Source organism: Sinocyclocheilus grahami, unplaced genomic scaffold (assembly GCF_001515645.1).
Source record: "Sinocyclocheilus grahami isolate Dianchi unplaced genomic scaffold, SAMN03320097.WGS_v1.1 scaffold300.1, whole genome shotgun sequence".
Taxonomy (NCBI): domain Eukaryota; kingdom Metazoa; phylum Chordata; class Actinopteri; order Cypriniformes; family Cyprinidae; genus Sinocyclocheilus; species Sinocyclocheilus grahami.
In genome coordinates this window covers 817,294-829,476 of record NW_015505479.1, presented here as the reverse complement: position 1 = coordinate 829,476, position 12,183 = coordinate 817,294, and the positions used below count along the sequence as shown (strand labels likewise).

Below are 12,183 nucleotides of genomic sequence, written 5' to 3'. Positions count from 1 at the left end.
TAATTAGCCAGATTTTTAAATCTATACAATGTTTAATAGGGAGCCAGTGCAGTGTTGACAGAACCGGGCTAATATGGTCATAATTCCTGGTTCTAGTAAGGACTCCAGCTGCTGCATTTTGGACCATCTTTCAGTTCAGATTATTTGTTTATGATCAGAGAGGGTCGAACGAATGAGATACATCTTTTACAAATTGAAGGACTGATGAAGAAACTAAAAAGAAATCAATTCTAGATTTTAAGGTCATTTTACTATTTGACCAAGAGAAGTCCTCTGTGTCAGGATGAAAAAAACGCCAAGGATCTGTGAGGGAGAGAGAAGAAAATATTGATAAAATATTATTAGAATTATGGTTAGTGTGAAGAGCTTCATTGCAAGGAAATCTGTCCAGTGTGTCATCTAAACATTCATTGAAATCGCCATCTAAAATTAGAAAAGAGCTTGGGTATTTATTATATATTTCTGTCAAATTACAATTAACCTGAGAAAATGATATTTTGTTAGCAGAAAGAGAATTACAGCCATTTAAATTGCAGATCATCAAAATAGAGTTATCTAAGATATAAGAATTGAAACCCCAGCAGAATGATTAGAACCATGGCTACAACAAATTAAATTACCCCATTGATTCTTCCAGAATTTAACATCCGACTCACAAGAGTGTGTTTTCTGAAGAAAAATTTAATCAGTTTCGCAAGCTTTTACAAAACAAAAAAATAGCTTTCCTCTTTTCCATATCCCGCATACCTCTAACATTCAAAGACATAACAGAAAGTGAACTGAACTTGAAATCCATGACAAATAAAAAAAAGACAAAAAGGAATGAATACAGTATATACTTCATTATATATGAAGAAACTGTGCAGAAGGTGTGACGAGAGGGGCGGGGCGGTGGAGAAAATGCTAAAGCACGACACCTGCGCCACTCACCGGTCTCGAGTCCCACAGAGGAGCTCCGGAAGGATAAAAGGAGGAGTGACGACAGTGTTGGACGAGAGAGGACCAGGCCTGGTCCGTTAGTAAAATGAATTAATAATAATTTAGTCGTAAATAAAATTATCCACATGATGATGACCTTTCACCTGACGATCTCATCAGGGACTATCCCTCACGTTCAGACACCTTTAATGTAGCACTACCAGGAAGCCTTTATAACGTCCGCGGCTGCCGGTGTAGTGCAGAAATTTGCACCCTGCCAGATTATGCACCCCCTAGCATTGGTAGGTTTAGGAGTAGGTGTGGGGGAGGGGTTAGGATTAGGGGCGGGGTTGGGATTAGGCAATCAGGTAGCGACTTCAACGAGGGGGAGCATAATCTGGCAGGGGTGCAGAATTCAGCACAACACCGGCGCTCAGTGCTCATGTATCCCGAGGAGAGCAGCCTCAACTCGGCTAGTCCTTCTGACATTTGCCGCTGGCTCTGATATCTCTGTAGTGGTTAAACATAAGATATAATTAGCTTTGGGTAAATCTTAACAGGTAATCTTTGGTCTTTATTCTATTAATCTGGATTAGGGGTGGGGTTGGGATTAGGCAATCAGGTAGTGATTTAAACGAGGGGGTGCATAATCTGGCAGGGGTGCAGAATTCGGCACAACACCGGTAAGTGGAGTTCTCAGCAGAGCGGTGTGCTTGTATACTTATATTATAAAATTATTATTATTAATAATAATAATAATAATAATTCTTTACATTTATATAGCGCTTTTCTAGGCACTCAAAGCACTTTACATTGTCAGGGGGTATCTCCTCATCCACCACCAGTGTGCAGCATCCACCTGGATGATGCGACGGCAGCCATAGTGCACCAGAACACCCACCACACACCAGCTCACTGGTGGAGAGGAGACAGAGTGATGAAGCCAATCAGCAGATATGGGGATTGTTAGGAGGCCATGATGATCAGAGGCCAATGGGCAAATTTGGCCAGGATGCCAATGTCACACCTCTACTCTTTTCGAAAGACATCCTGGGATTTTTAATGACCACAGAGAGTCAGGACCTCGGTTTAACGTCTCATCCGAAGGACGGTCTTGTATTATTATACAAGAATTGCGTGAACTAAATGATTGCCTAAAGGCTTGAACTAAAGGCTACTAAATGATATGTCAATCAGTACTGCATTATTCATAAAGTTTATTTATTACCTGGAGATAACTTGAAAAACACACATAAACCGTATATTTTCGCAGTCGTGTGTTTATTGTCTTCACGTTTTTTTCTGCTTTTTATTCAGCTCAGCTACAGCCACAGCCTGATGCTTTTGTCCATATTAGGGTTTCCTGCACATCATAAATCATTACTTCTATGAGTATGTTTTGGACTTTCTGCACGAGAGCGCCCTCCGGCTTCGAGTGTGAATTAAACACACACTGCATCCAGATATTCACTTCTCCTCATTTTGGATGCGAATAAAACGTCAGGTCATGCTTAGACTATCGATACTGTCTCTTTGAATTTAAATCTAGAAACCTCTACGTGAACACACCTGCCCGAATAAAGTACGAGGGACGAAATTACATTTCTTTAAAATTAAATATTAAAAATGCAGCTAACGTTCTACACACAGCAATATAAACATTATTTTAAAAATGAGTGCCTTTAGAGTGCCTTTAAAATAATTATCACAACCCTGATAAAACAGGCTTATACTGATTTTCTCATCCTCCAATTTATAGGCTACTTATCAATCTTGTTTTTATCATCATTATAATTTTAAAAAATTATAAATTCAGAACAGGATTATAATATAATTCTATTTTAACAACAACAGTAGTGTTTACAACAGCAAAACCACCATACCCTGTAAACTCAATAATAATAATAGGCCTAATTTAATTCCGTTTCTATTTTCAGAGTGATTAAGAGGTGCAAGTACATTCTTTATTTAACTTTTAAACTTAAAATGGTCTTTTCTGTTCTGTGTTTCTTTTTTAAAACTGCATCATGGCATTTGCTGCTATCACTGCAGAAGCATCCGTTTCGATACATGTCTCAGCAAGAGTACAGCTCTATTAAAAGCCGTGCTACATGTGCCCCTTTTATACTTTGAGCACCTGCCCCTCCAAAGGCCTCTGCCAGGCCCTGGTATTGCGTGACGTGTTCTGACAGGTGTAAGAACAAGGAAGGGCGTAGGTATAGTTTCATTTCCACACAAATCTGAAGACGGTGGGGATTTTTTTGTAACGCCATTACACGCAGAAAGTAAGAAACTATTGTGCGTAAGTATTATCATTTTTATTTGTTGTCGCAATAAGCTTCTCGAGTACAGTTATTTGTTTTGTTTTTAACCATTCTTGATTTGTTTGTTTTTGTTTCAGCTCAACGGAATAGGGTATGTATTTCATAAGACCTAATTGTTTCCTTAATGAAGCATAAATACACAGACAACACAGATCTAATCACTAAACACTCAAATGGCTGCAGCATGATGTTCTATATAAGTATTTATAGTATTGGATGTTTTCATTTATCTTTTATTTATATTAGTTGATGATATCAACAAAGAATAGTTGATGGAAGTGAATGAGGAGGTCAGATGGCTCCAAATAATAAAGCAGACTTTAACCGAGTTAAACTTATGAGTCACATCAGAGTGTTGCACTTTAGGCCTACATTTAAAAATACAGGTTAGGCCTTTAACCTATTAATTGTCAGTCCCACTTTTTGAGCATTGACCTGAAAATGACATTTCCAACTTAAACTGTTGTAAATCATGTATGACTTGGAGCACAGACTTAAATCTCTACGCGTGTGAAAACAAAAATGCTATTTCTATGATACTGAATGATGTGGCTTGCATGCGCCATTTTAAATGAAAATGAAACTGTTTTATACTGATACAATCAGCTGTTTTCTATGCTCCACAATGAGTTTCATAATGAATTAGAATCATTTATGTCTTCCGAACTAAAATTCAATCATATTGTTAGAGTTATTGGTTAAACAAGTGAACACACTAAAACTACAATTAGGCTATATGAAGGGTTAAATTAATTAGAGCTAGAAAGAGTTAGAACAGAAACATTGATAAATATGTATAGCTACATTTATTAATTACAATGTTTGTTGCCCAACAATGGTGGTGTTGTACATTTTGTACTAAAACTACTTCTGAAAAAAAAAAAACTTATTTGAGAAAGCATTAATGACTGAAATGTTTTAAATCTACATAATTGCAGTGGTGTTTAACATCTCTCCACAGATTGTAATGAACAAGAAAAAAGTGAAACGGATAGTAATGAGCAAAAAAATAATACCAAGAAAAACAGACCCCCTAATACAATGCATCATAGAGAACAAGGCAGAGAGACTTCGCAGATTAATAAAAAGCAGAGATATTAATGGATTGTACCCTTTTGAAGACTGGAATGATGATGTTACACTATTAACTGCAGCAGTTTTATGCAGAAATGAAGAAATCTGCTCTTATCTACTCGAAGAGTCAGCTGATCCAAACAAATCCTCAACAAATGGATACACTCCTCTACATTATGCTGCTTTAACAACTGGAGTTCCACTGAGTATTGTGGAAAGATTACTTACAGCAAAAGCTAACCCAAATGGACATCAATTACAATTGTTTACTCCATTACAATGTGCGGTTGATCGTGACCGTGAAGACATTGTGAAAGCACTTATAGAGGCTGGAGCTTCACCTGAAACTAACTATGGAAGAAATCCAAAGCATGATAAAAAAGTGGAGAGAATGATTCGTCAACTATCTTCATATAATGATGCGTTTGAGAAAGTACATCTATTTTTCTCGTTTTCCTGTGCTGTACGAACAAAAAATCAGACAGATATTTTCAGAACATATGAAGAACATTTCCTTAAAGAGCATCCTTTCATTCATACAATTTTGTTTGAGCACTACTCATTTATTAGTATTGTTGACCAACGTGCAGAGCAGTATCGTCAGAGCGCCATCAAGTGGTTAAAAGAGAAAAAGAAAGCAGACGGATATATTGAGGGAGTCATCAGACGCTTCCCAAGAATCCCTCTGGAGCACTGGCTAGTTGCACTAAACTCCTTAGATGATGCTTTGTGTGTCAGTGAAAACATAATTTCTCAGATATTCAGTGATCTTGTGCCAATCCTAACTAACAGTCTTCAGCACTCTGGAAACACACAAGGAGAAAGAGTCAATCATCTGATACTAAAGATACTCAGTGTCATGATGCAGAAGATGCCTGAGCAGAAACTGGGACTCAATCATTCGGTCTTTGAGAAGTTATGCAAAAGTCTATTGCCTCTCACACGTCCTGATTATTCAAGTCGAATTGGAGTTTGGACCTATGGACTGTTTGTCTACATAAATGATGTCACTCCTGAAGTCGTTGCACTGTGTGGATTGTCACCCATCCCAGAGATGATACTTAACACTGCTGAGACAGTGATGGATGAAGTCATGAAAAAAAAGCTGCATAAGTTGGATGAATCCCTGAGAAATCCAGCAGGTTCGAGTGCAGTTGATAGTTTGTGTGAGGAGACTGCAGCTCTATCAACAAGCAGCAAGAAGAAAAAGAAGAAGAAGAAGAAAAAAATCCAGCAAGAGGTGGGATCACAAGAACGTGAGCGGCAAGATAAAGAGGAACCGAATCCAGACACTTTAGTGACATCCATTGAGGAATCAAATTCAAGTGTGCAGCCGTTCACACAGCCAAATGATATCGCAAGAGAGTGGTGTCCAACCAGCCGTCGTTGGAGGTCCAAGCTTGAGAAGCTAGCTAACATGAATAATAGCAATATCAATGGGCTGGAAAAATTTACTCTTGTACTCACTGAAGAATTTCAGATCGCTAAGGGAAGTGATGGAACAGAAGTTTTCCTTGGACTGAGGGATGATGGCACTGAGGTGGCTGTGAAACGAATGATTAAGTCTTACTACCAAGTCCTCAAAAATGAGGAGAAATTTCTACGACTTTTTGATAGTCCCTCTATTGTGCGATATGTGGACTTTGCAAAGGATAAGGATTTCGGATACCTTGTTCTTCAGCTTTGTGAGTACTCACTGGAGGAATATATCCAAAGTCATTTACCAGATGACAGCGCTGAGAGATCTTTTGTTCTGAAGAAGCTGGTGAAGGAAGTTCTTTGCAGCTTACAGGTTTTACACGACCAGCAGAGCAGAGTGGTCCATCGAGACATCAAACCCCAGAATGTCCTGATTGGTAGGAACTAAACCAAAGTTTCTATGTTTATTTAATTGATCAAAACTAAAAAAAAATTAAAAGGACAATGGCCTTTCCCTGTTTCCCAGACATAAATGGGAAAGCCAGATTGGCTGATTTTGGCATAAGTCGTCGACTGAACCTCAGCCAAACCACTTTACGAACCAGCAGTGCTGGAACTAGATGCTGGAAGGCAAAGGAGACCATAGATGAGGAGGTCAACATTGGGTACAAGAGGAGCTCCGACATTCAGGTGGTCAATAATATTGTAATTATAGCTTAAATAAAAAAGTGATTAAATTATATTATTAGAAATTCAATTATTCAGTTATTATAAAATTCAATTTTAGTTGGTGAAAATATATACTAGTAACACTGTAACTTGTTTGAAGGTCGCTGGGATGTTAGTGTACTACATTCTCTCTGGAGGACACCATCCATTTGGTAAAGGTGCACGTTGTGAAGTCAACATTCTAGAAGGAAAATACTCACTGGAGCATCTGGATGATGATGTAGCGAAGGATCTCGTCGAGTGTATGATCAATGAAAATCCAAACAAGAGACCAACTGTGGAGCAAACCCTCGCACACCCCTTCTTCTGGACTGATGAAAGGTAGAATACTCCATTGACTTGGCAATGGCATTTATCACTCTAAAATGAACAAACACCTCATGACCTTATTAAATCCACGATCTGTAATTTTTGTATAAGCCAGAAAGGTTCAGCACTGCTTATGGCACTTGCAAATTATGATTTTATTTTAAATGAAGGGGAAGTTGCATTGTATCTAGATAGTCTTTTTTATTATCAGCTGATGTGTCATGAACTGCAGGTAGACATGAAAGTTGAGGATCCAAATGCAGTGTTTTAATGAAGGGGTAATCCACAATTGTGGTCAAAGAACAGGCAAGCACATACACAACAACTGAGTTCAGGGCTGAGGCGAAAGAGTAATCCAGAGTACAGGCAGAATAACAAGACCAGGAACCAAGACAGAGGAGAATTACGATACTACACTCTTAAAAATAAAGGTGCTTCATGATGCCACTGAAGAACTTTTTTGTCTAAATGGTTCCATAAAGAACCTTTAACATCTCAAGAACCTTTCTGTTTCACAAAAAGTGATCAGATTATAAAAAGCTAAGAAAGAGATGGTTCTTTAAAGAAACTTTGACTCAATGGTTCTTTGTGGAACCAAAAATGGTTCTGCTATGGCATCGCTGTGAAGAACCTTTTAAGCACCTTTATTTTTAAGAGTGTAGTCTTAGAAATACAATGCAGACACTATAGCAAGACTTAACAATGAATGACATGAACAGGGCTTATATCCACCTTTTTCCTAATGAGCATACTGCGTTTTATATTATGGGAGGCACTTCCGTTTGGGGAAGTTCCACTCAAAAAGACTGCAACAAATCATTTCAAATCATAAGACTGTGCTACAAATAATCCTTATCTGTCATTTTGACTGAATGGGCTGTAAATTTTCATTCATTTTCTATTTTCAGAAGTCAGGAGAATAACGTTTGGTATATTAATGTGACGTGATACAACAACAATATCAATAGAATAACTCTTTTCAGCCCGCTGCATTATTTTCCTCCTGATTATTGTCATGTTTCCTTTGTATTCCGCTGTACAGGGGCGCAGGAGATGTTTTCAAAGGGGGGGGGGGGGGGGGGGGACCAAACTGTAAGCACAAGCCGAGATAGTAAGATCAGATTTCCAGATCTCGGAACACCATCATATATTAAACTTACCTGATCATTAATAGAATAATATTGATTATTATTACAATATGAAGTAAGCAAAATAAGAAGTACATATGAATGATCAAAACTTAAGGAACAGCAAAATGTCTGCAGAATGCCAAATCTGCCCCCTGTAGTCCAGCCTTTTATGTGGGATGTATCAACTTTCAAACAAACAATTCTACGTTGATAAATTTGGATTCTGTTATTCCACACTATTTGGGTTAATAGTTATTAACAATTACATGGGATGATTAGATGTTATGAAGCTTTGAATGAAGAAGAGTTAACACAGGTTACCATATGGTTATGATCCAAACAGGCTTCAATTAAAGTTAACGATTATCGCTTTGATTAAATCACTTAATCGTTTTACTTCAATAATCACTTAAACACATACGTTTTGCTGGCTTCATCTTTCTGGTTGTGCCAGCCAGGCAGATACAAGAAACTCGTGTTGCAGCTGAGACAGGTACAAGTAAGACTACTAAATCAATCCCCTGCCTGTTTAGGACCGCTACCAGAAGCACAATTAGAAGAAGACAACGTCAAATAGGAATAGGCTACATAAACTATGCATTTGTGGTCTGCTCTCTCGATTTAATTGATGGTATAAACCATAAATAATTCCCTGGAATGCGCTGAGAATCTTACATTTTTCTCACCAAATCCTCATATCTCTTTCCAGGTTGGTTTTTACATGGATGCTGTAAAATGTAATTGTTACGAAATATAGACATATTAATATATTGATATTTAATACGTCTGTAATATTGCTGCTGATAGAAGGAGGATCTTTAGGAGTTATTCATGGTATGTTGAAGGTAATCTGTTAATGCGTTTACACTTTTAAATTTTCTTTTAATGATTTTAGTTGAAGGGTGAATAAAATAATGTCACCTCATTGTACCTAGTTTTTGAAAATGCTTATTATTGCGTTAATAGAGTGAACCTTTTGCTGATTGTTTACAGTGTAAACAGAATTTACTCCCCTAATTGGCACAAAGCATCATGGGGTTTAGGAAAAAGGTGGATAGGGTGAGCTAACAAGGCTAATGAGACACAGGTGCAAACAATGAGTGCTGACGAGACTTGGCAGAGGATTTTGGGGAATGAAGTCATTGATAGAGGGGCAGAAGTCGGGATGAAGTGCCCTCTTACGGACATCAAGGCCAGTCCAGCTGGTGATCGTGACATGATGATATTGTACTGTTTTTGAAATCTTGTCAGGAGAGTGGAGTATTTGAAAAAGATGGGGAACCAGAATGAGACCGAGAACTGTCGTAATGTTGATGAGGAGCTCCTTCAAACTGTTGAAAAATACACAGAGGGGAAAAGCTTTTCTGAATGGAAAACTAAAGTGAGTCTAACTTCAATGCAGAAATATTCAAACATACTATGTAAATATAAATATTAGGGCTGGGCAAGTTAAGCATTATCACGTTAACGCATTAATTGATTAACGCCGATAATTGTTTTATCGCATGTTAACGCAGTTTTTTTTATTAGTATGAAAGTCCATTACTCATTGCCACTGAATACACATACAGACGAACCATGGGTCACCGGAGGGGAAGGATGCTGATCAGGGGCAAGTTCAAGCTCAAACCGGTGCGCAACATTTTGCTACGGTTTCCGGTATGAACGACATGTTTCCTGGAAACGGTGTGCAACGGGGTTTGAGACGGTTTTCTCTTGTTTGGTGGGTGTGTCAAACATGTCAGCCCAATCAGCAGCAACATGTATGTAAACCACGCGGTATTAAAGAGACAGCTCACAATGTAATTAACATCCAAATAAATTCACAAGAGCAAGTATATTGTTTGCACATGTTTATTTACATTAAAGGCAAAACAACTTGAATAATAAGAGCACCAGTATAGATCTGGAACTTTAAGTCTAAATATAATTTAGTAATTGCAATGTCGTCTGGTCCATATCCTTTCCTTAGGAGGGTGTGCTAGACACGGATTAATGTAATAAAAATTCTATACATATTTATATATTTTGCTGTTGTATTGTGAAGTGACACTTTCATAAACTTTTCTATACCCCTCTGATTATATAATAGTAAATATTACAATATCATAGCACAACAACAGTGATCAGCAATAATGATAAGCCGAATACTTCCAATAACATTGAGCGTATTTTGCAGGCTCTGAAAATTCTTCAAAAAGAACACAAAGAATGGCCTTCTCAGCTGCCATAGTTGCAACTCTTGCGTCATCAGAACAGTGTGTTCAACGCCCCACCATTTCTGTTAAAAAAACCCCGTTTTGCACCGTTTTGTCGGGGCTGAACGCAGCCCAGTACTGGCTTTGGATGGGTGTCATCACGCGTCTCAACCAATGAGAGCATTTGGGGAGGGCCTAATGCCCTCGAATGCAATGTGCTTGTAATCACGATTTCATAAGTGGGAAATGGGTTTATTAATTTGAGTCGTTTGGGACGCGGTAACACACGGCCCTCTCACAATATATCAGTAGCCCCTCACTGCAGAACACAAGATCCAGGGGGTGTGGTTGGATCCACATCTAGGGGGTGGAGATGGGTGGGTTTAGGGATCAGGGGATGGAAACGGGTGGGTTTAGGTATATGTAAGGTGGGAGGAGTTGGATCTGGATCCAACCACCTCCCCTGGATCTTGTGTTCTGCAGTGAGGACCATCTCCAATATATTGCTTTACAGATCTATCACTTGCCGCGCAGAAATGTAATGCAATCATGCTGCACGCATCATAAGTTATGTGCTCCGGCGCAGTTAGCGCTCACACTCATTTATATATAATTGAACCATTCTCTGGCCCACCTCTTCCAACCGAGCCAGGGACGGCTAAACGAACCGTGCCCGAGTGTGGCACGTAGCGATCACACTAGTCAAACGAACCGGGCTTTGGGGGTCAGACACGCTCGGCATGGTTAAGATTGCCTAGTGGGAGCACACCCTTATTCTCCCGCATCCCGCACACACAAGTCTCTACCCTACCGCATCCGCACTCGCCCATCAAGTGTTGACCCGTGCCACACTCCGTTGTGTTGGGTCCCATGATCGTGCAGGTCTCTACTCGGAAGGTGCCTGACTGTTATAATCTTATGTTCGAGGCTCTGGACCCTGAGCATAACTTGTTTTTCTATAACTATAAAATATTTTCTATAAAAACGTTAATGCCCTGGCAGTGGCAAATAGATTTAGTTTTATATTTAATTTGATTACATTAATGTTATAAGTTGAGATTTACAAAAATATTTTAACTGCTACTAGAGGAATACTCCTGTTAAAAAAAAAAAAAAAAAATCACCTTATTTGTTTAGTGTTTGCAAACCAAATGTTATTGCACTTTTGTTTAGCAGTTTGTGCATAATGCGGTTAATCGTGATTAATTGCAGACAATCGTGCCATTAATCACGATTTAAAATATTTAATCGTTGCCCAGCACTAATAAATATATTTAAGAAATGTTCAAATTATGAAAATAGTAACAACTTCAACAATCTGATTTAATGTCTAATTTTTTTTTCTTTCTTATAAATCAGTTGAAAATAGTGTATGGCATGCATTAATCTTGGTTTGAAAAATTATTTGTAAAATATTTATTTTTCAGTTGCCATCTGAGCTCATCCAGAAATTAGATGGTAAGAAGAAAGGCTATCCTGAGAACATGCTGGGCCTGCTGCGTTTTATACGCAACCTACACGAGCATTAGTGAGTTACATGTAATATCATGCAACAATGGTTCTTTGTGGAACCAAAAATGGTTCTGCTATGGCATCGCTGTGAAGAACCTTTTAAGCACCTTTATTTTTAAGAGTGTAGTCTTAGAAATACAATGCAGACACTATAGCAAGACTTAACAATGAATGACATGAACAGGGCTTATATCCACCTTTTTCCTAATGAGCATACTGCGTTTTATATTATGGGAGGCACTTCCGTTTGGGGAAGTTCCACTCAAAAAGACTGCAACAAATCATTTCAAATCATAAGACTGTGCTACAAATAATCCTTATCTGTCATTTTGACTGAATGGGCTGTAAATTTTCATTCATTTTCTATTTTCAGAAGTCAGGAGAATAACGTTTGGTATATTAATGTGACGTGATACAACAACAATATCAATAGAATAACTCTTTTCAGCCCGCTGCATTATTTTCCTCCTGATTATTGTCATGTTTCCTTTGTATTCCGCTGTACAGGGGCGCAGGAGATGTTTTCAAAGTGTGTGTGGGGGGGGGGGGGGGGGCACAAAACATTAACAA

The 12,183-nt window shown here is 38.4% G+C and overlaps 1 protein-coding gene across 1 annotated transcript in view; it reads left to right on the top strand.

Moving 5' to 3' along the window:
- Positions 1-3,827: 3,827 nt before the first annotated feature.
- LOC107601167 (uncharacterized) overlaps positions 3,828-12,183 on the top strand; it is a 28,612-nt gene continuing 20,256 nt past the window's right edge. Inside the window, exons 1-5 of the mRNA XM_016293232.1 lie at positions 3,828-6,172; positions 6,262-6,425; positions 6,565-6,785; positions 9,155-9,284; positions 11,529-11,629. Of these exons, the coding sequence (XP_016148718.1) occupies positions 4,210-6,172; positions 6,262-6,425; positions 6,565-6,785; positions 9,155-9,284; positions 11,529-11,629 (2,579 nt within the window). The 5' untranslated portion in view covers positions 3,828-4,209. The remainder of the gene's footprint in view (positions 6,173-6,261; positions 6,426-6,564; positions 6,786-9,154; positions 9,285-11,528; positions 11,630-12,183) is intronic.